Here is a 23,245-nt window from a genome sequence, read left to right on the forward strand (position 1 = left end):
CCTCTGCAAGCCCTAAGGCAGCAGGGCTGTAATGAGAGGTGCTGGTGGCATAGTGAATTAATTCATAACATGTATGTGGAAGGCCCAGGAAAGGACCCAAGGTCATTTGGCAGTGAAGGTGATGCCTACTAGTATTAAGGTCCTTTCTATTTGTCAGACATTTCTCTCACCAGACAAATTGTACATTTTTGCTTAAGCCATTTTTAGTATAAATCTTTTCAGTCTAAATACTATTGTAAGAGCTTGCTGCTGGAGGGGGGAGAGCATTGAAACCAGAGCAAAGGTGGCACAGGTGTCATTTTTATAATCCTAAAAGCCTCCAGAACTGAGAGTAGAGAGAACCAGAGGGATGTGTGTGAGGTAACAGGTCTCAGTCAGTCAAGACTCCTTCCCCCGAGAGTCATGCTTTGAGGAAGTCATGATGGACACCCTCCACAGTCCCAAATGTGGCCTCCACATGGCTGAGCACACCTGGCTACTTCTCAAGCTTAACAACCAACCACAAGTGCTCAACCAACTGAAGGTAGGCTGAATCTGGTGTTTGGCACTTAAATGGATGGCTCAGCCAGGGATCAGCCAGCTGGGCTTTGGTATTGTGTGCTGCTTTTGTGGAGAGTTCTGATGGAGTAAGGTATTGGAGCTTTTCTATGTGGCACAGCTGCCTTACACATGCTTGGGTGATTTTACTGGTTTTTTCCTTTACCTGTTTCTCTTTCTTATTTTGGCCCACTTTCATTTCCTTCCCTACTTCCCTCCATATTTTCAGGGATGGTGACTTGTGACTGTTGTTACAGAGACTCCAAGGCAGCAATCAGATCATGGATTATGGGACTGTAGCTTGTAACTGTAACCCATCAATTCCCACTCCTGCTCACTAGCTTATACACCAAGGTAGGAGAATTGCACTAATCTACTTCTCTGAACACTCACGGGGTGGCACAGGCACCAAGCCAATGGCACTTCTGGGGTGACAGCAATGGCCATAGAGTATCAAGAATCTTTCTGGCCTTCTCAGGTACTCATCTGAGAGGAAAGACAAGACAGCATCCAAGGACATAGTGCAGATCCCACCAGACTCATGTCAGATAGAGTCATAGAGATTCAAATAGGTGCAGCGAGGCAAAGCCTGGTGCTGGATTAAATGGAGAACTGAATTATCAGTCAGTTCTTGGGGAGAGGAGGTGCAGACATTGGCAGACTCTTCTTTGACATTACTTTTACAGTCCAGTTTCTTGGCTGGAGGTGATATAAGGAACCCTGTAGAGAGTGGGCTTTGATCACAGCCAAGGTGCATGGCCAACTTCAAGAAGGAAGTTTAAAAACATCTAGCAATAAGAGAGTCATTGGGTTCATGCCATTTGGTATAAGAATTCCTGAAAATTTTAAAGCTCTGTGCTTGCTGGTCTGTGAATCTCAGTGGCACTTGTCATTTGCTCAGCTCTTGCTTGGTGTGGTATGCTTTATTACTCACTGTCCCCTGCTTCACATGGCTGGCTGGTCTGCCAAGTTAACCTTGCTACCCTTTGCTTTTCAAGGTGTTTGTAGAGTGTGTTTCCCTTAGTGCCACAGCCAACAGGACTAACAGGCAAAACCAGAGTGAATCCATTGGGAAATCCAGACTTAATCCTGCTATAAGACTAAGGGATGTGCTACAGGGACCATGAAGCTGCTATGCTTTGATGGAAGTGTGAGTAAGAGTCCCATGGGCAGGGAAAGACTTTTCTCCAAGCTGAGTGCTTCTGAAGTTGTCTCCATGCTGCAGTCTGGCAGTTTTAGCAGGGTGCATGTGTGGTATTGATTTGGGACCAAGTAGTTGAGGAGCTGTTAGCTGCATGAGCTGGGCAAACCCACTTGGGGTATACTGGAACTTTTTCGATGGCTGAAGTTTATGTCATCGCCTTTGTCAGCAGACCTAGCTTGGTGCAGTTACCAGTGTTACCACTGACATCTCAGCTGCAAAACAGACACTGCAAGCAAAGCTCAAGTATTAGGCTCAGGTATTGATGCCCTGTGTCAAAACTGCTTCCATAAAGACTGGTCATCTTCATAGGAGACTCCCTTCTGAACAGAACAGAAGGCCCAGTATGCAGATTGGACCTACTTCTTAGGGAAGTCTGCTGCTTTCCTGGGGCCAGGGTTAAAGATGTGAAGAGAAAGCTTCCTCCCCTGGTACAACCCTCAGATTATTATCCATTATTGATTTTTCAATAATGCTGTGCAGCAATGAGGTCCCAACAAGTCCCAAGGAAAGGCAGATCCTGCTTGACTAACCTGATCTCCTTCTATGACAGGGCGACCCACTTAGTGGATGAGGGAAAGGCTGTGGATGTAGTCTACCTGGATTTAGTAAAGGCTTTGACACAGCATTTTCCTGGAGAAACTAGCTGCTCATGGCTTGGGTTGGTACAATGTTTTCTGGGTAGAAATCTGACCAGATGGCCGAGCCCAAAGAGTGGTGGTGAATGGAATTGCATTCAGCTGGCACCCAGTCACTAGTGGTGTTCCCCAAGGCTCAGTACTGGGACCAGCCCTTTTTAATATCTCTATCAATGAACTGGACAAGGAGATCAAGTGCACCCTCAGTTTGCAGACAACACCAAGCTGGGCAGGAGCATTGATCTTCTGGAAGGTAGGAAGGCTCTGCGGAGGGATCTGGACAGGCTGGATCCACGTGCTGAGGTCAACTGTATGAGATTCAACAAGATAAAGTGCAGAATCCTGCACTTGGGTCACAACCTTATGCAGTGCTACAGGCTTGGAGAAGAGTGGCTGGAAAGTTGCCTGTTGGAAAAGGACCTGGGGCTGTTGGTTGACCGCTGCTGAACATGAGCCAGCAGTGTACCCAGGTGGCCAAGAAAGCCAGCGGCATTCAGGCTTGTGTCAGAAATAGTGTGGCCAGCAGGACTAGGGAAGGGATCATCCCCCTGTACTCAGTGAAGCTGCACCTCTTGTACTGTGTTCAGACAAGACAGACTGAGGTGCTGGAGCATGTCCAGAGAAGGGCAATGAAGCTGGTGAAGGGTCAGGAGTACAAGTCTTATGAGGAGCAGCTCAGGGAGCTGCGGGTGTTTAGCCTGGAGAAAAGGAGGCTCAAGGGAGACCTTTTTGCACTCTACAACTACATGAAAGGAGGTTGTAGCAAGGTGGGGGTTGGTCTCTTCTCCCAACTAACAGGTGACAGAACAAGAGGAAACATCAATTTGCTCCATGGGAAGTTTAGATTGGATATTAGGAAAAATTTCTGCACTGAAAAAGTTGTCAAGCACTGGAACAGGCTGCCCAGGGAAGAGGTTGCATCACCATCCCTGGGGGTATTCATGAGACATGTAGATTTGGCACTTAGGGGGCATGGTTTAGTGGTGGATTTGGCAGTGCTGGGTTAATAGTTGAACTGGGTCATCTTAAGGTCTTTTCCAACCTAAACAATTCTGTGAATCTGTGGTTGTTGCAAGGAGAAGAGTGACATTTAAGAGTCAGTTGTGAGCTTGCAGATCATGCAGAGCCGTAGAGTTGTGCAGTCCTCACACTTCCCACTGAAGCACTGTACCATTGGCTGTGTAGCAGTTTGTCTTCTATCAGTGCCCTCACCTGCTAATGGTTATACTTGAACAGATGTTGCAGTTAGTAGATTAAATTAGCCTAATGGCATTGTGTACTCCTTGTCCTCTATTAATAAAACTGTAGTATGGTCCCAACAATCCTCTCACTTTTGTCTACCTCAGTTCCCAGAGCTCCATCTGGGTTAGCTTTTCAATCTCAGGACACTTGGATCAAGTGCCTATTTTACATGATAATTAGACTCTCTGTGTTCTACCTTTGTTGTAAGTGCATCTGAAGCGATTCCAACATTGTGCCTTAAGGTTTTGTAGTAGTGTCAGTTGATTCAGCACACACATTATACTCATTAACATACTGTGTACTGGCTGGGCTCATTTTCTCCTGGTTTCCAGCATCCATGCAAACGTTCTGTCATTGTTTCTTTGCGTTTTGAAAGAGCACTTTTGCTGATCTGCCACAGTTTGTTTTGATTTAGGATTGAATTATTCAAGTCTCAGGCTATGTTTGCTTGGAAATACTTTTTGGTTTCTTTTGATTTAGGATTGAATTGTTCAAGAAAAGTCTTAGGCTATGTTTGTTTGGAAATACTTTTAAGTTTTGAGGGCTTTTAGGAAAGCAGCTATCATTTAGAGTGCAGGATTCTAGAATGGCAGGACTGTCTTTTTGTTCAGACTGGGCTTTGCTAGGCCTCTTTGAACCTTGCAAATTTGATTAATGTGTGTTCAGGGCACTTGAGACTCCTGTCTGCCCATCTAATAGAGTAGTAGATAAATTGATTTTTGTGTGTGTGAGAAACATATTCTTGATAACAGAGGATAAGTCAGGACTCGATCAGTGCCAAATACCTTTTTTGCTGGTTGTATGTTTGCCTGGATGCAAAGATGCATCTGTTGGATTGCAGTGGAATACCCAAAAGCATGTTGCTTTTCCTTCCAAAGCCAGCGTGATTTAGAGGCTGGCTTAGGCCATTAGGACAAGCATCCACCCTCAGTAGCTTACTGGTTTCCTTCGGAAGCTGTACCATGCTCAGTCTCTAGTGAAATACTGCCAATAAAATCATGCTGGAATTTTGTGTAGCAGGCACAAACAATGTACCCATCCTCTGCTTTCCAAATTTCCCTCCTCCCTTTCATGTTTACTGTGTGGCAAATAGCCTTCTCCAACTGTCCCAAAGCCGTAGGCAGGCCATCTCTGTGCCCTTTTCCACTACTGTGACTGCCAGCTATGAGAGCAGCCTTCCTTTCCTAAGGTGATGGAGCCTTGCAGACTGGCTGATCTCCTAAAAGTCTGCTCCTGTAGCTCCACAGCAGATGAGTGGTGCTCAGACACCAGAGGTTCTTGGGAAGCCTGTTCAGAGTTGCTAAAGTGCTTCCATAGTGCATTCTAGTGGAGTTTCCCAAGTCTAAATGCAGTTTTTGCCTTATTCCTAAGTGTAGCATTACAGCATGCATTCCCCTACCCCTCCTGCTTGTAGAAGTTACCTCTTTGCACTTCCTGGCTTTTGCTTCCCAGCTTTTGCTCCCAGACATGTCTTTGAAGCTTTCCTGATCTCACTCCTCTGCTTTGGGATATTGCTGCTGATCTCTATAAAACCTTTTCACCTGCAGTTTGTGTAAGAGCCTACTCAAAATGAAACTGTTTCATATCTCTTGCTTCCATGCTGCCTAGACTTCTCTTGAACTGCACTGGCAATGTGATCCTCTTTCTCATGTACCTCTGACTTCTGCCTCAGATGTCAGTCTTACCCCACAGTGAGTCAATTCAGAGCCCAGGCTGCAGGAAGCTCCACATTCACCCTTACAAGTCTGCATGCCGTCTTCTGAATTGGTGACAGCTGGGCAGAATCAGAACTCGGAGAGGTATCAGAAATCCCCTGAGAGAAGTCTCGGGTTTAATCCTAACATACCCTAGAAAGGCTCAGAAGAAGAGCTCATCAAGCTCCAGCCAGGAAGGCTGAACTGGAATTGTGAAAGTGGTGGGAATTGGGCAGCAGTCTTTGTTTTCCTTGCTTTTCCTCTGGGAAATAACTACAGTTCCCTCCATCTTAAGGTTTCGAGTAATCAGGCTAGTTCTTCTACAGGATTTATGAAGAAAAAGAACTTGTGTATCTTTGCTCTCTAAGATATGAGTAAGGAACTTAGAAGGCATAACTCTGTGGAATTATCCCAGCCATAAATCCAAGCTGGGGATAGGGAAGAAGCAGGACCGAGGGTGCCAGCCCTGAATGGGCAATGTGAGTGGGGACAAAAAGACTTGAGGATGAGCAAACCAGCAATGTGTCTGGGAGTTGAGGCCTCACACATGCCAGAGGAAGGACACAGAGTAGCTATTTGTTGTGCTGAGCCTCCTGAGGATGCACAGGATGCGGGTTCTCTCTGGTGTTTGCACAGACACTGTGCTGCCTCATGGCATGAAGGAGTTCCCAGTGCCTTCCCTTGCCCAGGGAATTGGCCCTACAAATCACTGCTTTGAGGCTGAGCTTGTGTCACAGTAAAGTGTTGTTGATGAGCTGGCTGTGAGGCTGGTACCACTGGAGGTACCAGCCCCACAGTGTATTAGCAGTGCTTTGAGGACTGCAGCAAGTAGCTTAACGGAAGTGGGACCCTTGCACTGCCCTGCTGCCCCAGGGACCTTTGTTTGGGCAGTCAAAGTGTCTGGAAAAGGAAGAGGGAACCAGTTGCACTCTCTGAGGATGGTGATTCTTCTTTGGGGATTTCTGCACACTAGCAGGGAGTTAAAAATTAGGTAGACTCTGGCCAGCTGATGTCTCTGAAGCCTGAGTCTGGCCACCCAGGATCCTAACCATATTATTTTTTCTGTCTGACTTGCAGAAAGTGTTGCCAGAAGCTTACACTAATCCCATAGTTCTTGAGGAATCAAGGTTGTGAAATGGAGGGGTGGCAGAGCTGGGAGATGCAGCCCTCCTCATTCCCATCTTTGCTACCTGCACCACCCTCCTGTGACATGTGCCCCATGGTCTGGAGGAAGCATCAGGACAGGAGCCCAGTGAGCTGCTTCTGGAGAATGTGAAAGAGCAAAACAAGAAGGGCGTTGCTCTCTTCAGTTATACCTTTGCATCTTGCTATTTTAGAGACTTTGCTGCTTGGTAGAAAAAGTTGGGAAAACCCACTGTGTCCCACCCTATCCCACCATGTATGCTTGGAAAAAGCACATGTGCTGAGAAAAGCCACAGTACCGGGCTGAGCACATGAGGGTGGCACGTTGCTTGTGGCTGTGCCTCCTCTCACAGGCAAACTGGGACATGAAATGCAGAAGCTGGACCACACTTTGTGAGTAGACCTGGAAGAGCTTTCAGCTAGCTCTCGGGAAGAGGGATTGCTCTGCCTCGGTGCCTGTGATCCTCTGTGTTGCACAGGTGATGGTGGAGGCCTCAGTACATCACCAGCAAGTGAAAAGCAGTGCATCAGCCACTGCCAGCTCTGTTTTTATTATTTGGCTTTCCCAGATGAAGCACTCTTAGTCTGGATAAACCTCTGCTCAGAATTCACTGGGGTTGGCCTGATGTCCCTATACATTAGGAGTAATTTAGAGATACCAATATGCCTCCTTCTACCTGGAGGCAAGACTAGTTCTGCAACCTAAGCCTAGCTCATCACTACATTAGTAATAGAAGTGAGTCAAACCACAAGTTTGACTGTCTTCCATCTTAATAAAAAAGTGCCTTTTGCATGTTTCAACAGTACATAGAAACTTTTGTGAAGTGTTATATTAAGAAAACCAGCCAAGGCTGTGTTGCTTTTCACAGCCATAGAGAGGGGTATGATGGGAATCCAGATTTGCTCCAGTGTAGAAGCTGCCCTCTTACCAGCATTTGTGTCTTATAGACACTACCCATCTGTATGCTGCTTATCTTCTAAACATAAATGCAGATCCTTACATCACTTCTCCTTCATTTGCAGCGTCCCACCCCTGGTGGAGACATCAAGTGTCCTTAAATCACAGTTATTCATTTATCATTTGAAGGAGGGGACAAAAACTGCACTGAGGTGGAACAGTTAAAAATACTGCTCTCTGACATACCATTTTTGACAAAATATTTTTTGGGTGAAATTATAGCAGTCTTTGATACATTGCATTTTGATACAGCCTGCCTGAGTTCAAGAAGTGTTTGGACAATGCTATCAGGTGTATGGTGTGATTCTTGGGGTGTCCTGCCCAAGGCCAGGTATTGGACTTGATGATCCTGATAGGTCACTTCCAATTCAGCATATTCTATGATTAAAGTCCTATCTTTGGTAGTTTGGGATTGAGGATGGGGGTTTAGAATGATTTTAAATAGAAGTTTTAATGTAAAAACATTGGAAGTGTACAATGAAACCTGACAGATTCATATTAAATATTTGAAACAATCTACATGTAGCTCTTTTAACAGGCTGAAATGTTTTGCAGAATGGAAAAATCATTTTTCTGTCCAGTGCTACTGCTGTGCTCTTTTCTTCCGTGTTTTTCCTCTCTTTCTTCTGCATGTGAATTGTCTTCCCAGCTAGGAGTTCCTGCTGGTTTCCTACTTTCTGTGTGCAGCCCACTGTTTTGGGCATTATTTTGTCTAGGTCTAAGCAACCTGTTCATGTTTTCTTCATCTTCTACAGTTATAGTTTACTACACAGGTAGTTCAGTCCTTGCTCACAGATGCATACAGTTCAAATTTGCTATCACCAGCATGCTGCGGAAGGGAGAGCTGCAGCAACCCTCTTCACGTGTGTGATGTGAGCAGTCAGACCTGGAACTTTGTGGGAAGGAGTCAGGCAAAGGTAGGTTTGCTGTAAAGAGAGATGATGTATCCTGCAACATACAGTACAAGGCTCTGATCCTCTACCCACTTCTGTGTAGCAGAAAGACAAACATAGCATGCTGCAGTTTTCTGTCATTTATTAGAAATGGCCCCTGATGAACACATACATGCAAGTTACACGGCAGTGCCAGGGGTAGCACCTATTCTCTCTTTCTGGTCCAAAGTGTTCAGTGAATCCTGGATAGCCCTGCACCTTCTCCCTACAGTTACACTGGGAGAGAAGTCCTTAGTGCACTGGGCATGCCTGAGACTTTGCCTGCTATCCGGGGAGTCAGTCATCAAATGCCCCCCACAAGCTTGACACAAACTCCTCTGGGTCTTTGACATCAGTCAGTTAAAATGTTGCCTGGACAAGAAAAAAAGACTTGGTAATGAACAGTGATTGACAGAGTCCAGCACTGATCCACCACTGGGACTGGTGTCCTGGAGAAGTTCAGCTGAGCTTTAGTGGAAGTCTGGCAGTGAAGACCGGGGATGACGCTGACCTATACAGAGCCCTCATCTTCAGTTTTTCTTCTTGTTTTGTGATAGTGCTTCTACCTCCAGGTACTGCAGCCCAATCAGCATCCCCATAATAGAGAAACCTGTGATGGAGATACAGGATGAGTTGTGTAGAAAATGCTGGACAAGAGATGAAGCATTCTCTCCCACCATCCCATCCCTGCCTGTAGCCTGTAGCTGAATGGGGAGTTTTTCTGGGGGGTCATAGCTCCAAGGGGAGTTTGTGGGGGGAGGATACAGAGCAATACTCACTTGCTACCATGAGAGGTGCCATAACTCCAATTGTCAAGGCTGCAGTGTGGTAAATGAAGACTTCGGAGAGGAAGTGAGCAAGGGCCAAAAAGAAGGTAAAGAGCGTGATGTGATAAAGGCTGTTGGAGAGCAGAAGAAAGCAGGTTATCATATCATACTATGGGCATGAGTATGGCTGAGTGGAAAAGAGGCAAACCTGCATGCTGTCCCCTCTGCCCTCACTGTCAGCACAGAGGGCACTTGGTCCCTTGCCTAGTGAGGTGCAAAAACTCCCTGGGCAACAGCAGAGGGGAGAATGGGGCCGAGTGTTCAGTGGTACATTGAAAGTCACAGGCATTATCTGGCCTGAAGGCAGGTGAAGAGAGGAGAGCACGAATAGGGCACTAGTGAAGTGAGAAGTATGTGCAACTTCTCACAAAAAGCACAAAAAGAGGGTGAGAACAGGGTGAGCAGAGAACTGGGGTGACAGGACTTGGCTGACTCCAGGCTGCATCACCCAACATGTCTTCCCACCTGTGCTCTGCTATGCCCTAGGGCCCACAGCTGATGAAAGGGAGCAGGTCCAAGAGATCCAAGATCAAATCCCTCAAAGGAACAACCGACTTAATGGGATTTGGTGTTGCCACCACACCCTAAAAACATATAATTGAATCCCTGCACCTCCCTACCTCAGACAAGCCTAGGCAGTCCAAGGATGTGCTGCCAGGTAAACAGTGACTTCTGCTGTGGAGCTTAGGGAAGCAGTGACAAAAGAGTGTGTTCTAGCAACCTCCAATAAAGGCTTTGCCTAGCACAGACCCTGAGTCAGCCTGCTTGGAAATCCCTCTCAGAAACATTTCTGTTAGCACAGGGAGAAATGGCCTGCCTCCCACCTCAGCACCAGGCTGCACCTCAGGCCTTGTCCTCCGCCCCAGGTAAGAGTGTAGGGAAGAAGGCAGTGGGTTAAGGCCACTGCAAGGGGGCGCCTCAACCTGCCACAGTCTTCAGCTGAGCTGTCATAGTACAAAAAGTATTGAGCATCAGCATTAGCAATTGCTTCATCAACAGAACACAAACACCATCAGAAAACGCTTTCAAGCTGGAGCTCAGAAACTTGTGAGAGTAAGAAGCTCTCAGATCTACCGATTTCTGCCTGAGCTAAGAACAGAAATCAAATGCACAGGCTGTCCCCACAGAGGCAGAAGGGAGCAGCTGCTATCACGCAAATCCTGCACTGGTGTTTGAGGTTTTTCAGGGGAAGGCTGTCAACGCTACAGGACGTTTAGGAATAGCTTTTGATTTCCCACCTCTTCCGCGCTGCCCTCTAAGCTAGCTGCTGAGGCTATGACTAGTAAGCAAACCAATCGGGCGTTTCTTTACTTACGTCCTGTTGCGGATGTCAATGGCGCAAAGGCAGCGGATCACTGACGACAGCAGAGTCCAGACGCCGAAGGTCCGAGCCTGGAGCTCGTTCACTGCGCAAAGGAAGGAAGGAGCACATGGAGACCACGCATGGCCCCACCTGTCGCCCCCAGTCCTGCCGGCGCGGCGCAGTAGGCGGGTCCCGGGCCTGGGACCAGAGAGAGAGCCCAAAGCCCCTGGCTGTAAGCGAGAGGCTGCCAGGCGCCGGGGCGGCCGGGCGCGACCCTTTACGAGGCGGGCTCGCGGTTTACAGCTGTCTCCTGACAGAACGTGAATCGCGATTAAGCTCTGCAGGGTGTTTCCGCCGCGCGATGACGCACCATGACGAATGCAGACTGAGCAGCACGTCGACCGGCTCATCCTCCCGCTGCTCGGACTCGGCCCGTTACCGACGGCGCTCCCGCAGCGCCCCGCGCGCGACACCGCCCGGTGTTGCGATTGGCCGCTGCGCTCCGCTCCACGCGCGCGCCACGTGACGTAAGGGCCACCCCGCCATCGGATCCCTACTCACGAGGAGGCCGGCCCCACCTCTCCCCGGGCCGGCCGCGCCCCATTCGCGGACGAGAGGCGGGGGCGGTGAGCGCGCTGAGCAGGCGGCGGCCTTGGGCGCCTGCGCGCCGGCGGGCCGCCGCCCGTCGGTTGTGTGTAGTAACGGAGGAACGGCCGGGAGGGCCGAGGTCGTTGGGCTGTGCCCGCGTCCGGCTGCGCGGGGGTCAGCGAGCACCAGCGACCTTCTGTTGTCCGCTCGGTTCCCCGCCGTCTTGCTGCTTCTGGTCGCCCGGATGTCGCGTTGCTCAGGCCTGGGCGGTAGGCCGGCCCGCAGCCGCCCCTGACGAGGGACCGCTCCTGTGCCGGTCGCAGCTTACGTGTGTCCGGTGCCCGCGCGACAGCGTGGTCTCGCGCGCGCGTTCCCGTTGGCCGGCCGCCGTGCGCGCGTCTGCGGGCCAGAGCAGGCAGGCAAGCAGGACGGCACAGGACAGGAGTCAGACGGACGCTTCGCGTAGCGCTCTAGCCCTCTCATGGCCGTGGGGAGTAATCTCTTAGACGGTGATGGTTCTTCATTTATTCTCCTGGCTAGGAGGTGATTTACAGCCTGTAATACGCTGGCTGATTGTCCTGCGAGAAGTATGTACTGGTAGGAGGTGGGAGTTATCTCGCTTCTCTTGCTGCCCTGCTCAGCTGTGCATTCGTGCTTTTAATCTTTTTTGCAGGTGACCACTCTTGCAAGAGCCCTTGAACCTCCAGGAAGGAGTTTTGGAGGTTACCGAGACTGGGCTGTATGAAAACTCCCGGAGGAAATGCCAGTTGGGATGGCTAAAGATCTGGAGGAAACTGGCTCATCCTCAGAGGAGGAGGAGGAAGATGCTATAGATGGACTGGAGTAAGTAGGGAAAAACCCTTTGAACTGTTTTATGTGTCTGTGCTTCCTGCAGGATTTGTACTAATCTGAAAAGACAGATGCATTTCTTACCCTCCTACCTATAAAGTGGGAGATGGTTGGTTTGGGCCTCAAGCCTGTGGGCAGGCTGCCTACATTGGTAGCCTAAAAGACCACCATATTCACCAGGGTTGGATGTGCAGTTTTTCCTTGGCTGCTCTGAAGTCTGCAGTTTCATTGATTTCTTTCTGTCATGTTCCTAAGCTGGGAACTTTTTTGATTATGTCCTTTTTTGTTTGGTTTGGTTTGGTTTAGCTTTACTGCTGCAGAGAATAGAAATCTGTACAGTAGAATAATATACAATGTTCTATGTCCTTTCAAAAAACTGTCTTGTGAGAACTCAACTGCTAGAGTTCATGTTACTTACTAGTATAAGTAATTATGTTTGTTCCAGCTTTGTTTAGTAACCTGTTTTATCTTTGCTTATGAAGAAGTTACTCCCTTATTCTTTGCCAGAGTGGCATCCCTTTTCTTTTCAGCTGTAACATGTCCTGTTAGTTTTCTTTTGGGTGCATGTTGTGCCTAAGTGCCCAGTTGCAAACTGCAGCAACTGAAGGCATTTAGAGGAATTTTAGTTCATACCAAGTGGTTGACTTGGACTTGCTAGATCATCATGGATGGAAAGGTCCAGAACTGACTTCACCTAGAAGGTAACTTTAAAAGTGTGTCTGCATCAAGTGGCCAAGGGTTATGCTAGAAATGAATGACCGTCAGTGGGAGGATTGAGCCTTGCTGCAAATCCTCAGGACAGGCTTAATATAAACTCCTGTCCTTTTACCTCAGCTCATTTCCCACTTACATAAGGCTCTGGCTTGTAGTGTAAAATCTGGAAGCTTCTTGGGTCCCTTCCAGTCTTAACAGCTAATTACACCCTAGTAGTAGGTTTTGGGGTTTTTTAAACTATATTTTAGAGGTAGTGGAAGCACATGGGAGTGCTATGAAGTTCATTTGTCTGGGTGATAATGGTAATAACTTGGTTAAGAGACCAAGGCTACATTTAAGAGCCCTTGTTCTAGCTCTAGGAAGAGGTGGGATGGAGATGCACCACCACCAGAATACTGCCCTTTTATCTCTGTTCATGTGTTTTAAGTGTTGGAAGTGTTTTGTCTTCTCTGGTTTCTCCAAACCTTTGGCAGACAATGGTCTTGCACATTCTTTAGACAAATGCTTCTGTGTATCTCTGCCAGTCTTTGTATTTCTTCTTGTTAGTGTAGATAAAGATGTCTCTCCAACTCCTCAGTCTCTGTTTTTTGTTAACTTTTTCTTAATCTCCTTGCGCAGTGAGTAATAAGCAACCTGTTTTTGCTTATGGAGGTTGCCAGGTTTCCTTTGGGTGATCTTAGAATTTCATGTGACAGGTCTTAAATTTCTTTGATGTGTTCTTAATTCCTCTGAGGAGACGATAGTTCCCAATGCTGTCTTATTTGTTTTGCACAGAACTGATGACCATATCCCAGAGCCTGTGGCTTGAGTGGCGGACTGGGGACATTGTTCTTGAATTCTGGACTTGCGTTCCACTGTATCTGACAGGAATTAAAAAGGAAGAACACACAAGTTTATCCATTGTGTTGAGCCAAGCTTGTTCTAGTCTCTCAAACTCTGCATTAGTGCCTTTCTGTGCACTTCAGAGTCCAGGATTACAACCAGGCAGACCGCACTGATTTGCAGTTCTGAAATTGGAGGCTGAAACCTGCATTGCAAGGGCTGATTGTGTGGATACCAGCAGTTGTGGTTTATCCTGAATTATAGATGCTGTTTTCAGGCTATACATTCAGAGAACTGTAGCTGTGAAAGCTCATGAGATTTTTCCCAAATTGTACTCAGTAAAATAAATAAGAATTAAACAGAACTCAGGCTGGCAAGAACAACCCAAAAAGAGGGTGATCTGGAAGATTCCCTTTATAGCTGAGTACCAAGGATGCTGTATTGAGTTTACGTGGCCAGGTTAGCAGGGGAGCTACAGGGTGGCTTCTGTGGGAAGCTGCCGGAAGCTTCTCCCATGTCTGACAGAGCCAATGCCAGCCAGCTCCAAGATGGATCTGGTGCTGGCCAAGGCTGAGCCCATCAGTGATGGTAATAGTGCCTCTGTGATAACAGAGAAAAAGTTATTGTGCAGAGGTAATTGTGCTCAGAGAAGAGTGAGAATATGTGAGAGGAATGGCTCTGCAGACACCAAAGTCAGTGAAGAAAGAGGGGAACAGGTGCTTCAGACACTGGAGCAGAGATTTCCCTGCCTGTGGTGAAGACCACAGTGTGGCGGGCTGTCCTTGGAGGAGACCCAGCCAGAGCAGGTGGATGCCCAAAAGAAAGTTGTGACCCTGTGGAAGGCCTGTGCTGGAATAGGCTCCTGGGAGGGACTTGTGGACTCATGGAGAGAGGAGCCTATGCTGGAGCAGGTTTACTGGCAGGACTTGTGACCCCATGCAACCCTGTGCTGGAGCAGCCTGTTTTTGAAGGACTGCACCTTGTGGAAAGGGATCTATGCTGGAGCAGTTCATGAAGAACTGTAGCCTATGGGAAGGACTCACACTGCAGAAGTTTGTGGAGGACTACCTCCCATGGGAGGGACCCCATGTTGGAGCAGGGTATGGACTCCTCTCCCTGAGCAGCGGCAGAAACAACGTGTGATGAACTGACCGTAATCCCCATTCACTGTCTCCCTTTGCTGCTGTGGGGAAGGAAGTAGAGAACTGTGAATGAAGTTTAGCCTGGGAAGGGAGGAGGGTGGTGAGGAAGGTGTTTTTAAGATTTGTTTTACTTCTCATTATCCTGCTCTGATTTTGATTGGTAGTAAGTTCAGCTAATTTCCTCAGATTGAGTCTGTTTTGCCTATGATGGTAATTGGTGAGTGATCTCTCCCTGCCCTTCTCTCTACTCATGAGCCTGTCATATTTTTTCCTCACCTGCCCAGTTGCAGAGGGGAGTGATAGAGTGGCTTTGGTGGGTACCTGGTATCCAGCTAGGGTGGGACCTGGAACCACCACAGATGCCTAGTGTGTGTGTGTGTATGCAAGTCAGCACAGGCAGGGCTTGGGAGCAACCATGAAATCATAGCCAAAATGCAGAGAGTAAATTTATTTTCGTTACCTTGCTAACTGTGGGATCCCCAAAGCAGCACCTGGGCAGAGGCATGCGAGCAGGGATACAGGCACTGTGGAGCTTGGTCCTTGCTAGAGAGTCACTTGAAGCTGCTGTTCACACCTATTTTTCAGGGATTCTTGCAGATGTAGCTTACCACTATGCTTTGACCTTTCCCACAACAGGACAGGAATTTCAGGCATGTTCAGTAGGGTGCCTCAGAGTCTATTAGATCCTGTGTTATCTGACCACAGATGTCCTACTTGTCAAACACACGAGGATAGACAACAATTAGAATGTTACATGTATTTTTCCACATCCAAGCTGCAAGTCACTTAGCTGTGTTTACAATCCTCCTCACCATCCTTCTGTTGCCATGGTGTGTTTGCTTGTGTCCTGCCCAAAGGCTAGGTAGGCAAACATGGGCAAGTACCGAGAATTGCTGTGTCCTCATTGTAAGTAGCTGTTTGCGTGTATGAGGCTCAGCAGTTGCTTATACTGACTGTCTTGTCATTTCAGGGATCATCCGTGTATCAAGTGGACCGGTGGTGGCTGCAGGCGGATCCCTGTCTTGGTATTTCATGCTGAAGCCATTCTGACCAAGGACAGCTACCTCCGCCTCATTGGAGGTGGGTGTTACTTTGTGGCAGGTTTTGGCCTGAAGGCATGAGGTGAAAGTCTCTTCTCTTTGTGGTGTGGAAGAGGACAGAGGACGTGGTAGGAAGGAAATTGCAATCCTCTCTTGTCTCTGAGGACTGAGATGTTCAGAAATGCTTGATTCACTGGTGAATGTGTATGATGTTTTTGGATTGTGACAAGTGTCTGTGTTTGTCCCTCCATTGGTTCTTGATGTGTTGTGAGTTGGAACTGTCTGCTTTCAAATTGAACGTGGAGGCTATGCTGGAATTTAGAACCAGAATATAAATTCACTATAGCTAAGAACTTTAAAATCAGTCATTGCAGTGAGTTTTGAGGGGGTTTCACTGGGAAATAAAGCAGCCAGCCCCACAGTTGTATGAACAGTAATAAGCTGTAGTAACAGATCTGTGCATCTACAGCCTCACAAGTGAGAGAAGGCCATAAGCAAAATGATTGCTGGCAGCACTTGAACTGGGAGACCAAACCTGTCTTGTGTCAAATAAGGGAGAGCCTCTAAATAAGAGGCTAGCTTGTTAAAAACAATCACTTTGGATTGAGAGAGTTAGTACTTTTGGGTGTGTACAGCTGGGTGCGTATTCTGGATGTGCTGAGTTGGAGAAAACCTTAAAATCTTCTTTCTGTGAAGGTGCTGACACTTCTTTCCTCTCTTGCTTCTTCCTTTCTTAGGTAATTGATGCCTTCATTTCTAATATGCTATCCAAGCAGAAATGCTTCTGGCTCACTGGGGTAAGGGGTGGAGAAGGTGATTTATATGTGGAAACTCCTGATCCTTTTCATGTGAGTTAGAAACATACGTGGATGGTGGCAGAAGCCGATGGTAATTGTAACTTGTATTCTAACTGGAGTGTGGAGTCTCTTCTGCTTTTTCTCAAGTGATTTAACAAGTCTACTGCTGAATAGTGCAACTCATTAAGTTTCCTTCTGCTTTGTCTGGTCCCAGATTATGATACTTCTTACTCTTTTGACTTATTTTTGTGGATAGAACATATTTCCTGAGGTTTAATCTAATCTCCACCTTTTTATTCTGAGTTTGAACCAATTTTTAAAGTGTCTTTTTGAGTCATTCTAGCATTGCCATTTCTGTCTCTTCTCTCTTGGAACTTTTATGGATTGCCACATTGTTTTATATGACAACTGGCTTCTAGTCTTGCTACTTGCTTTCAGTTTACCTTATACCTCCAGTGGAGTTTACTGCTTTTGTTTTTATGACTTTCTACTTGGGTATTGATTTTATCTTTTTATCTCCTTGTCCTATTTACTTTATATCCTGATACATTTTGCAGTTATTTGTTGGAAGATCAATACAGGTGAATGAGGTGTAAACAAAAATTCAGTCTTTTATTTTGGGTTGTTGTGATCTAAAAGGTGATCATATAAGCTAGCCGTGTCAGTAAGAGGCATAAGGTTACTTTTAGCTAGAAATACTGATCTTGAATAGAGAAGAAACAGCTAAAATCATGTTTGGAGTGTTATAAAGCAGTCTATATACAGGGATGTTTTAAAAAATACTTTGTGTATTTGTTAGGATGTCCTGTGCTTTATTTTGATACAGTAGGGTTCAGTGGTGCAACTATTTTATAACTAAGGATAAGTTAGTTCAATGACATCATTGGAGTTAATGCTCCAAGAGATGGATAGGCATTTCCTATCACCCTTTCCCTGTTATGTGTTGTTACTCTCTGTGAATTAAATGCAGTTGTACTATGCTGAGTCCTTTTCTCTTCTTTGGTAACATGAGTAACTTTGGTTTATTATTCTAGGTGTAGACTCTAATATCATGTCTTGTTGCCTCTTAACAGAGCGCTACCACATGTCCTACAAGATAGTGCGAACAGACAGCCGGCTGGTTCGAAGCATTCTGACTGCCCATGGGTTCCATGAGGTGAGTACCATGGACTTCTCATCTGGTTATGTGCTGGGCTGGGAGGTGATGATGACGATGATGTTATTCTAGTTTTTTTTTGTGTTTTGTTGTTTGTGGGTTGGCTTTTTTTTTTTACTCTGCAGGGTTAGAACCAGGAAGCTGCTGTGGACCCCCTCGAGAATTTTTTTTTTCTTTTTAAAGTACTCTGACGGTCAGACTGAAAATATGTCATGATTCTGCACTCTCAAAGGAGTACCCTTTAGTCTTAAGCCTGCAAAATTAGGGGAAAAATGGATGATGAAGTTTGGTAATGTGTTTTTAATCTTTTTGCTTTTAAAACCTCATTTCATACCCTTGGAAAGATCTGAAGGAATTAATCTCTCAGCCTTTACAAGGTCACAGAAGTATTGGTGTAGAGTTTCACATTTCTCTTCCATCACCTATCTTTCTCTAAAAAGTCTCCTGTATGCCCCTAATGACAGTTTGAGATGTGTGTTTAGGGTGGATTTTTTTCTGAATAACACCAGATTAAGGAATTGGTCTCACAAGTTTCCTGAAGAGATAAAAAACGCTTTAAAAATTGGATTTAAATAGTTTACAAAAAGAACCAACTCACAAGTTTGTTTAGAAAAATATGACACGGTTATTTCCCAGGACGGAAATAGCTTAGGGCAGGAGTTTGGCTGGAGTTACTCTTATGTTGGAGATGCGTAGAGGAGATGGTCTTAAACTAGAACTACTTTGGTCTCATAGACCTAAGGACCAGTGCTGTTGCTTTTCATTAGTTCTGTGGTTTTGTATGTGTGTTTATGTTGCTTTTTAGGTTCACCCTAATAGCACTGATTATAATCTCATGTGGACAGGATCACACTTGAAGCCCTACTTGCTGCGTTCCCTTACAGATATTCAGAAAGTCAATCATTTCCCTAGGTAAGGCCTTGATATCATGTTTTGCTGAATATCTCTGTGATGATTTGCAAAACTTTGAATATAGATACCTTAAAAAATAGAGTATACATGATAACGTCCCAACATACTGGGCCTGTGCCACATGCTGTCTTCATTCTAAATGGTCTTTGGGGTTTTGGGGAGATAGTGTTTGAGTTGAAGTGCTTGTCTGTAGCCCAATATTGGATTTATTGGATTTTTAATTTTATTTTCTTTATTTGATGGTGTAAGTAAAGTATTTGGGACTTTGGGTTTTCAGTTACAAATAGTCATATGTCCCATTTTAAGGTTTGCAACCAGCATTCCAACAGTTTGCTGTGTTTCAGTCTGTCTTGGGAATTTCAAGAAGTGCTACAAATGATATTAATACAGCGATAGGACAGTAAAACTAATGAGTATTGCAGGTTAGGGTTGGTTTAGACAACTTATAGGGCTTTAATATCTAAGATACTTTAATATCTAGGATAAAGAGTTGCTGTAACGTTGGGGAAAAAAAATAGATACAGTCTCTTTTTTTGGGACTTCAGGTCATATGAACTGACACGAAAGGACAGACTGTACAGGAATGTCACTCGTATGCAGCTGGCCCACGGATTCAAGACATTCCATATCTTACCTCAGACCTTTATCCTCCCAACAGAGTACCAGGACTTCTGCAGTAAGTGAATGGCTAGTGATGCCCAGACCTAAAGCAAAATAACTGGGTGGGGGAAAGGGAATTACTTTTAATATCCTAGCCTTTTGATTATACCAGCGTTTAAGGTGACAAAATTAAAGAAAAGTGGAAAGACAATGGAAAAAGCCCACATGATTTCTTTCTGCTGCTTACTCTGTGCCTGTGTAAGTCCTCAAGAAGCTGATGTGGGCCAAAGGCTCCAAAATCGAGCTTTATGTGCAAAGGGTTGTTGATGATCAGCTTCACAATATCCTTGACTAACATCTGGGAGAACTGAAGAGAGAAGTGCCAAAAGGAGGCTTAGGGCTTAGGAATATAGGCAACATTCCTGATTTTTGTTTCTCTGCAAATAAGCAAAATGGAAGATATTTCAGACTTGTGCTGTTTTCCTTTAACCAGATACCTATTCTAAGGACAGAGGACCATGGATAGTGAAGCCTGTGGCCTCTTCCAGGGGTCGAGGTGTCTACCTGATAAACAATGTAAGTGTTCAGCAAAAGGAATGCTCTTTGGTAATGCTGTGTTCAAAACTATGTTGGCTTCCAGGCCAACATAACTACTGTCCCTACTCTGAATTTCAAGCATATGTTGGTAAGCAGTTCAACAACCCTGAGCAGCTGGCAAAGCCTACCTGGACCTGTGCTGTGTAACCAAAAGCAGTCTATTTCTTTGTATGCTATGCTTATCTTGCAATCTACCTTCAAGTCTTAGCTTATTATGAGTAAGTTTATACTCCCTGAGAGAGTTTGGGAAGCTGTGCTGCTTCATGCTCTCCTTGTGGCTGACAGTAGGCTGGCCTTGGGAAGATTTCTAGAACTCTCCTTAGTTGTTTCCCTGTGTGACCTGAACAGTCCTCAAACAGACCCCTTGTCTCCCTCTTTCCCATGAAAAAGACTAGTTAAAAGGAAACCTTATACAGTAGGAAGTATGTCAGTCTTAAAGCTGTTATCTAAAGGCCAGTGTGCCCTTCCTGAGGTGTAATGAGGGTGTTCTTTGAACTAATATGCTGGTTATATTGTCTTTTGCTCTTATTGGGCTTTGCAGTGAGTTAGGTTGTCATAGGTAACAAACACATCTGAAAAGGAGCCAAATACACGAGGGGATTCCAATAAATATTCTCAGCAGTGAAACTGACTGTTGAGTCATTTTTTTTCCCCCACTCATTCGAAGCCCCTTAGCATTCCCTGCACTGAAGGGGTCATGCTGCCTCATCTGTTCTCTACTTGGATCATTTCCCATAAAATAAGGGAGCAATTCGCCAAGTGTATGAGGTAAGTATTTCCAGAGCTGCACTCAGTTTTCTTTGCTTGAAAGGGAGGAATGAGCTCAGGCTCAGTGGCAGTTCACCATGACCTGGGGAAAAGACCCTTCTGGGACAATATCCCTTTGTGTATTATCTCTGTTCCAGAAACACTTCAGCTAGTTTAACCCACAAGCCAGTTTCCTTCAGTGTGATGCCATTAAAGGAATGTCTTCAAGAAACTCATCCTGAAAGTTTTTAAAAGAGGCCCTCCTCCACTAACAAAATAACAAACCTTTGCATTTCTCTGATCCATAATAGAACAGGATGTCACTTTTGCGTAATGTGCTGAGGGAAGTTTAGCTTGTTCTCTCACACTGTATAAATGCACTTTTTATGCTTAGGTTTCCTGCTCGTGATGCCGGTGTTGTGGCTGAACACATGCAAAATTGGATAAAGGCAGAATCATGTGGTTATCTTGGCTCTTTTGCAAACTGAAGACAAGAAAATGTACAAGAAATTGTTTGTACGACTAGTTAAAACTGGTCCCAAGAAAGGCTTGCATACAGCAAAAAGTAAAAGCCTTTTCAACAGATCCCATGACATTACAATGTATATTTGTCATAGTTAGAGCTTTCTGTTCTGAGCCTAAAGGGTAGCTTCTTCCTGGCACAGGAGCCCTGAACTGAGCCTCTGTAGACAGTATTTATTCATGTAGGCAAGAAGGTTGGATACCAGCCCAGGATTTGTTATAAAGGAGGAATCATTTTCTTCACTTGTGACTTCCTTACCAACTGTAGCTACATGCTCCTTCCAGTGTCTTCTAAACCCCTCCTTTATGTGTTTGGTTAACCCTTGAGGAGCAAACAGAATAACAATCACTTCTTAGATATGTCTTTTTTCCTGCTTATTTTACATCATTGCCACGTGGCTGTTAAATCTGTATTCTACTCTAAGGAACATTACACTGGAAGATTCAATGGGTGGGTTTTTTTGGCAACGTAATCGTTCCCAGACTTCTGATTATTATCTAATTACCTTAAATATGTTGTGTCTGACTGTTAAGTTTTTTCATTTTGTTTTTATTTCTTCCCTCCCCAGATGTAGTGATTGGTACAGGGTGGCTTTAGGAGGGCAAGACTGGAAAAAATTATGAGTTTGGTCTAGTTGTCATCTTATTCCTTAAGCCTGCTGTTTTTTCACTTTTGAATTCTCTGTTCCTCTGCAGCCAAGCCAGATTGTTGTGGAAGACAACATCCTGGTTTCTCGTTACATCAACAACCCCCTGCTCATAGATGGTGAGTGTGCTTAGGAATTCCTTTTCCCTCTTCCCCCAACTTGCATCTGAGGATCTCTTTAATGTTTACAGTAATTTAGTTGAATAACTGAGTGGTCTAGCTTTGACTAGTACCAGAAAAATGTAACTAGAGAATTCGTTAAAACCTGAAAACCTTTCAACTGGGAAAGCTTCAGGCACCTATGTCAGCAGCAGATAATGGTTTATTACTCTCAGGGTCTGTTGAAATTCCTCAACTGGATATGATGTCTGAAAGATATTTGCAGTCACTGACTCTTGACAACTGTATTTCAGATTTCAAATTCGATGTGCGCCTCTATGTTCTGGTTACATCCTACGATCCACTTGTCATCTACCTCTATGAGGAAGGATTGGCCAGGTAGGGGACGATTGTTCTATTTCAGTGTACCTGCACTTGATGATCCAGACATGTCTTGGATCTGTACCCCTGAAACAATAGTAAGTGAGGGAAGTGCCAGTTAGGGAATTCTGCAGAGTTTATTTATATATGATACTTCATCATGCCATTTCCCATCAGTTTTCTTTATATAGATTATTAGATCTTGAGTGAGGATTTTATTACATATGTAATAAATAAAGCAAGTTTTCAACTCTTAAGGGTTGAATGGCCAAACACATCATCATTGGCATGTGTATTCTCAAGGTTGGATTCTTCTTGAAACTTCTTTGGATTATTGGTGCCTTTGTGCCCCTTCTCCATTCTCCAAGGTGAAGGGAATCCAGACTTTCTCAAATTTATCTTAAAAAAGAACAGTCAGAGAACTGTTGATGGCTGTATTGGTGATTGTTTTAATACTTTAAACTACTCTTCTAAATACTAAGTCAGTATTTGTATTTTCTGCAGTATCCAGTAAGTGAGTTTAGACTACTTCAGTGGTTTTACTCTGCAAGATACTAATTTTCATGAAAGATACCAAAAATTCCCCAGGAAGAGTACTTATCTACCAAAAGGACCTGTTTCTCTTCATCACAGAAGTTTAGCTAAATATTTATAGAATCATAGAATATGCTGATTTGGAAGGTACCCATTGGGACCATCAAGCCTGACTCCTGGCCCTGCGCAGGACACCCCGAGAACCGCACCATATGCCTGAGAGCATTGTACAAATGTGTCTTGAGCTCAGACAGGCTTGGTGCTGTAAGTAATAAATTTGAAGCAATCACCCCTCTGAATTTCCAACAGATTAGAATTTTAACTATAGTTATGTTAGAGAAAAGAGCACCTTAGGACTGTCTTCTGCACAGTTTTAAGTAATGCTGTATCTGTCTTATAAGCGCATATGATGTATTCAGAATGAATATCTCTAGGGTTCGTGCCTGCCGTGGTTCTGACTTGGGTAGATACTCAATCCAAATTATCTTTATCCAAAGCAGATAATGAATCCCAAAGAATACATTAATAATGATCCCACAAGAAATATCACCCTTTAAACAGATGAATACCCTTCAGGTGTGTTGTGATGTGCCTCTGCCTTCAATGATAATGTGAAGAGATTGT

At 45.2% G+C, this 23,245-nt stretch overlaps 3 protein-coding genes across 8 annotated transcripts in view; 2 read left to right on the top strand and 1 right to left on the bottom strand.

Annotated features, from left to right (window-relative positions):
• Positions 1 to 7,736, top strand: part of FLVCR2 (feline leukemia virus subgroup C cellular receptor family member 2) — a 38,407-nt gene extending 30,671 nt beyond the window's left edge. Inside the window, exon 10 of the mRNA XM_029964349.1 lies at positions 6,390 to 7,736. Coding sequence (XP_029820209.1) covers positions 6,390 to 6,446 — 57 coding nt within the window. The 3' untranslated portion in view covers positions 6,447 to 7,736. The remainder of the gene's footprint in view (positions 1 to 6,389) is intronic.
• Positions 7,737 to 8,431: 695 nt separating this feature from the next.
• Positions 8,432 to 10,885, bottom strand: ERG28 (ergosterol biosynthesis 28 homolog). The gene is made up of 3 exons (XM_029964132.1): positions 10,488 to 10,885; positions 9,125 to 9,243; positions 8,432 to 8,955 (listed from the first exon to the last, which is right to left on the bottom strand). Exons 1-3 carry the CDS (start codon positions 10,883 to 10,885, stop codon positions 8,876 to 8,878), a joined length of 597 nt encoding a protein of 198 aa, XP_029819992.1. The 3' UTR covers positions 8,432 to 8,875.
• An 853-nt stretch (positions 10,886 to 11,738) lies between these two features.
• The window catches only part of TTLL5 (tubulin tyrosine ligase like 5), a 136,842-nt gene continuing 125,335 nt past the window's right edge, over positions 11,739 to 23,245 (top strand). For 4 of the 6 annotated variants that reach the window (XR_001921968.2, XM_018082939.2, XM_018082943.2 and 1 more), the window contains exons 1-8: positions 11,739 to 11,906; positions 15,561 to 15,670; positions 17,501 to 17,583; positions 18,389 to 18,495; positions 19,041 to 19,171; positions 19,589 to 19,671; positions 21,658 to 21,727; positions 22,021 to 22,105. Coding sequence is in view for 5 of the 6 variants with exons in the window: in XM_018082939.2 (XP_017938428.2) it covers positions 11,824 to 11,906; positions 15,561 to 15,670; positions 17,501 to 17,583; positions 18,389 to 18,495; positions 19,041 to 19,171; positions 19,589 to 19,671; positions 21,658 to 21,727; positions 22,021 to 22,105 (752 nt within the window). In the remaining variant the exon portion in view is untranslated. Of the gene's footprint in view, positions 11,907 to 15,560; positions 15,671 to 16,367; positions 16,519 to 17,500; positions 17,584 to 18,388; positions 18,496 to 19,040; positions 19,172 to 19,588; positions 19,672 to 21,657; positions 21,728 to 22,020; positions 22,106 to 23,245 lie in introns of those variants that run through there. The other 2 variants (XM_018082940.2, XM_018082941.2) reach the window with 2 other exon arrangements.

Source organism: Manacus vitellinus, unplaced genomic scaffold, assembly GCF_001715985.3.
Source record: "Manacus vitellinus isolate BGI_N305 unplaced genomic scaffold, ASM171598v3 scaffold_6_pilon, whole genome shotgun sequence".
Classification (NCBI taxonomy): Eukaryota; Metazoa; Chordata; class Aves; order Passeriformes; family Pipridae; genus Manacus; species Manacus vitellinus.

Excerpts from the sequence above, each read along its gene's own strand:
- ERG28 (XM_029964132.1), bottom strand. The coding sequence starts at position 10,885 with ATGAGCCGGTCGACGTGCTGCTCAGTCTGCATTCGTCATGGTGCGTCA. Across the intron at positions 9,244-10,487 it reads ATTGACATCCGCAACAGGAC|CCTTTATCACATCACGCTCT; the intron begins GTAAGTAAAGAA and ends GCTCTCCAACAG. Across the intron at positions 8,956-9,124 it reads GGCACCTCTCATGGTAGCAA|GTTTCTCTATTATGGGGATG; the intron begins GTGAGTATTGCT and ends TCTCCATCACAG.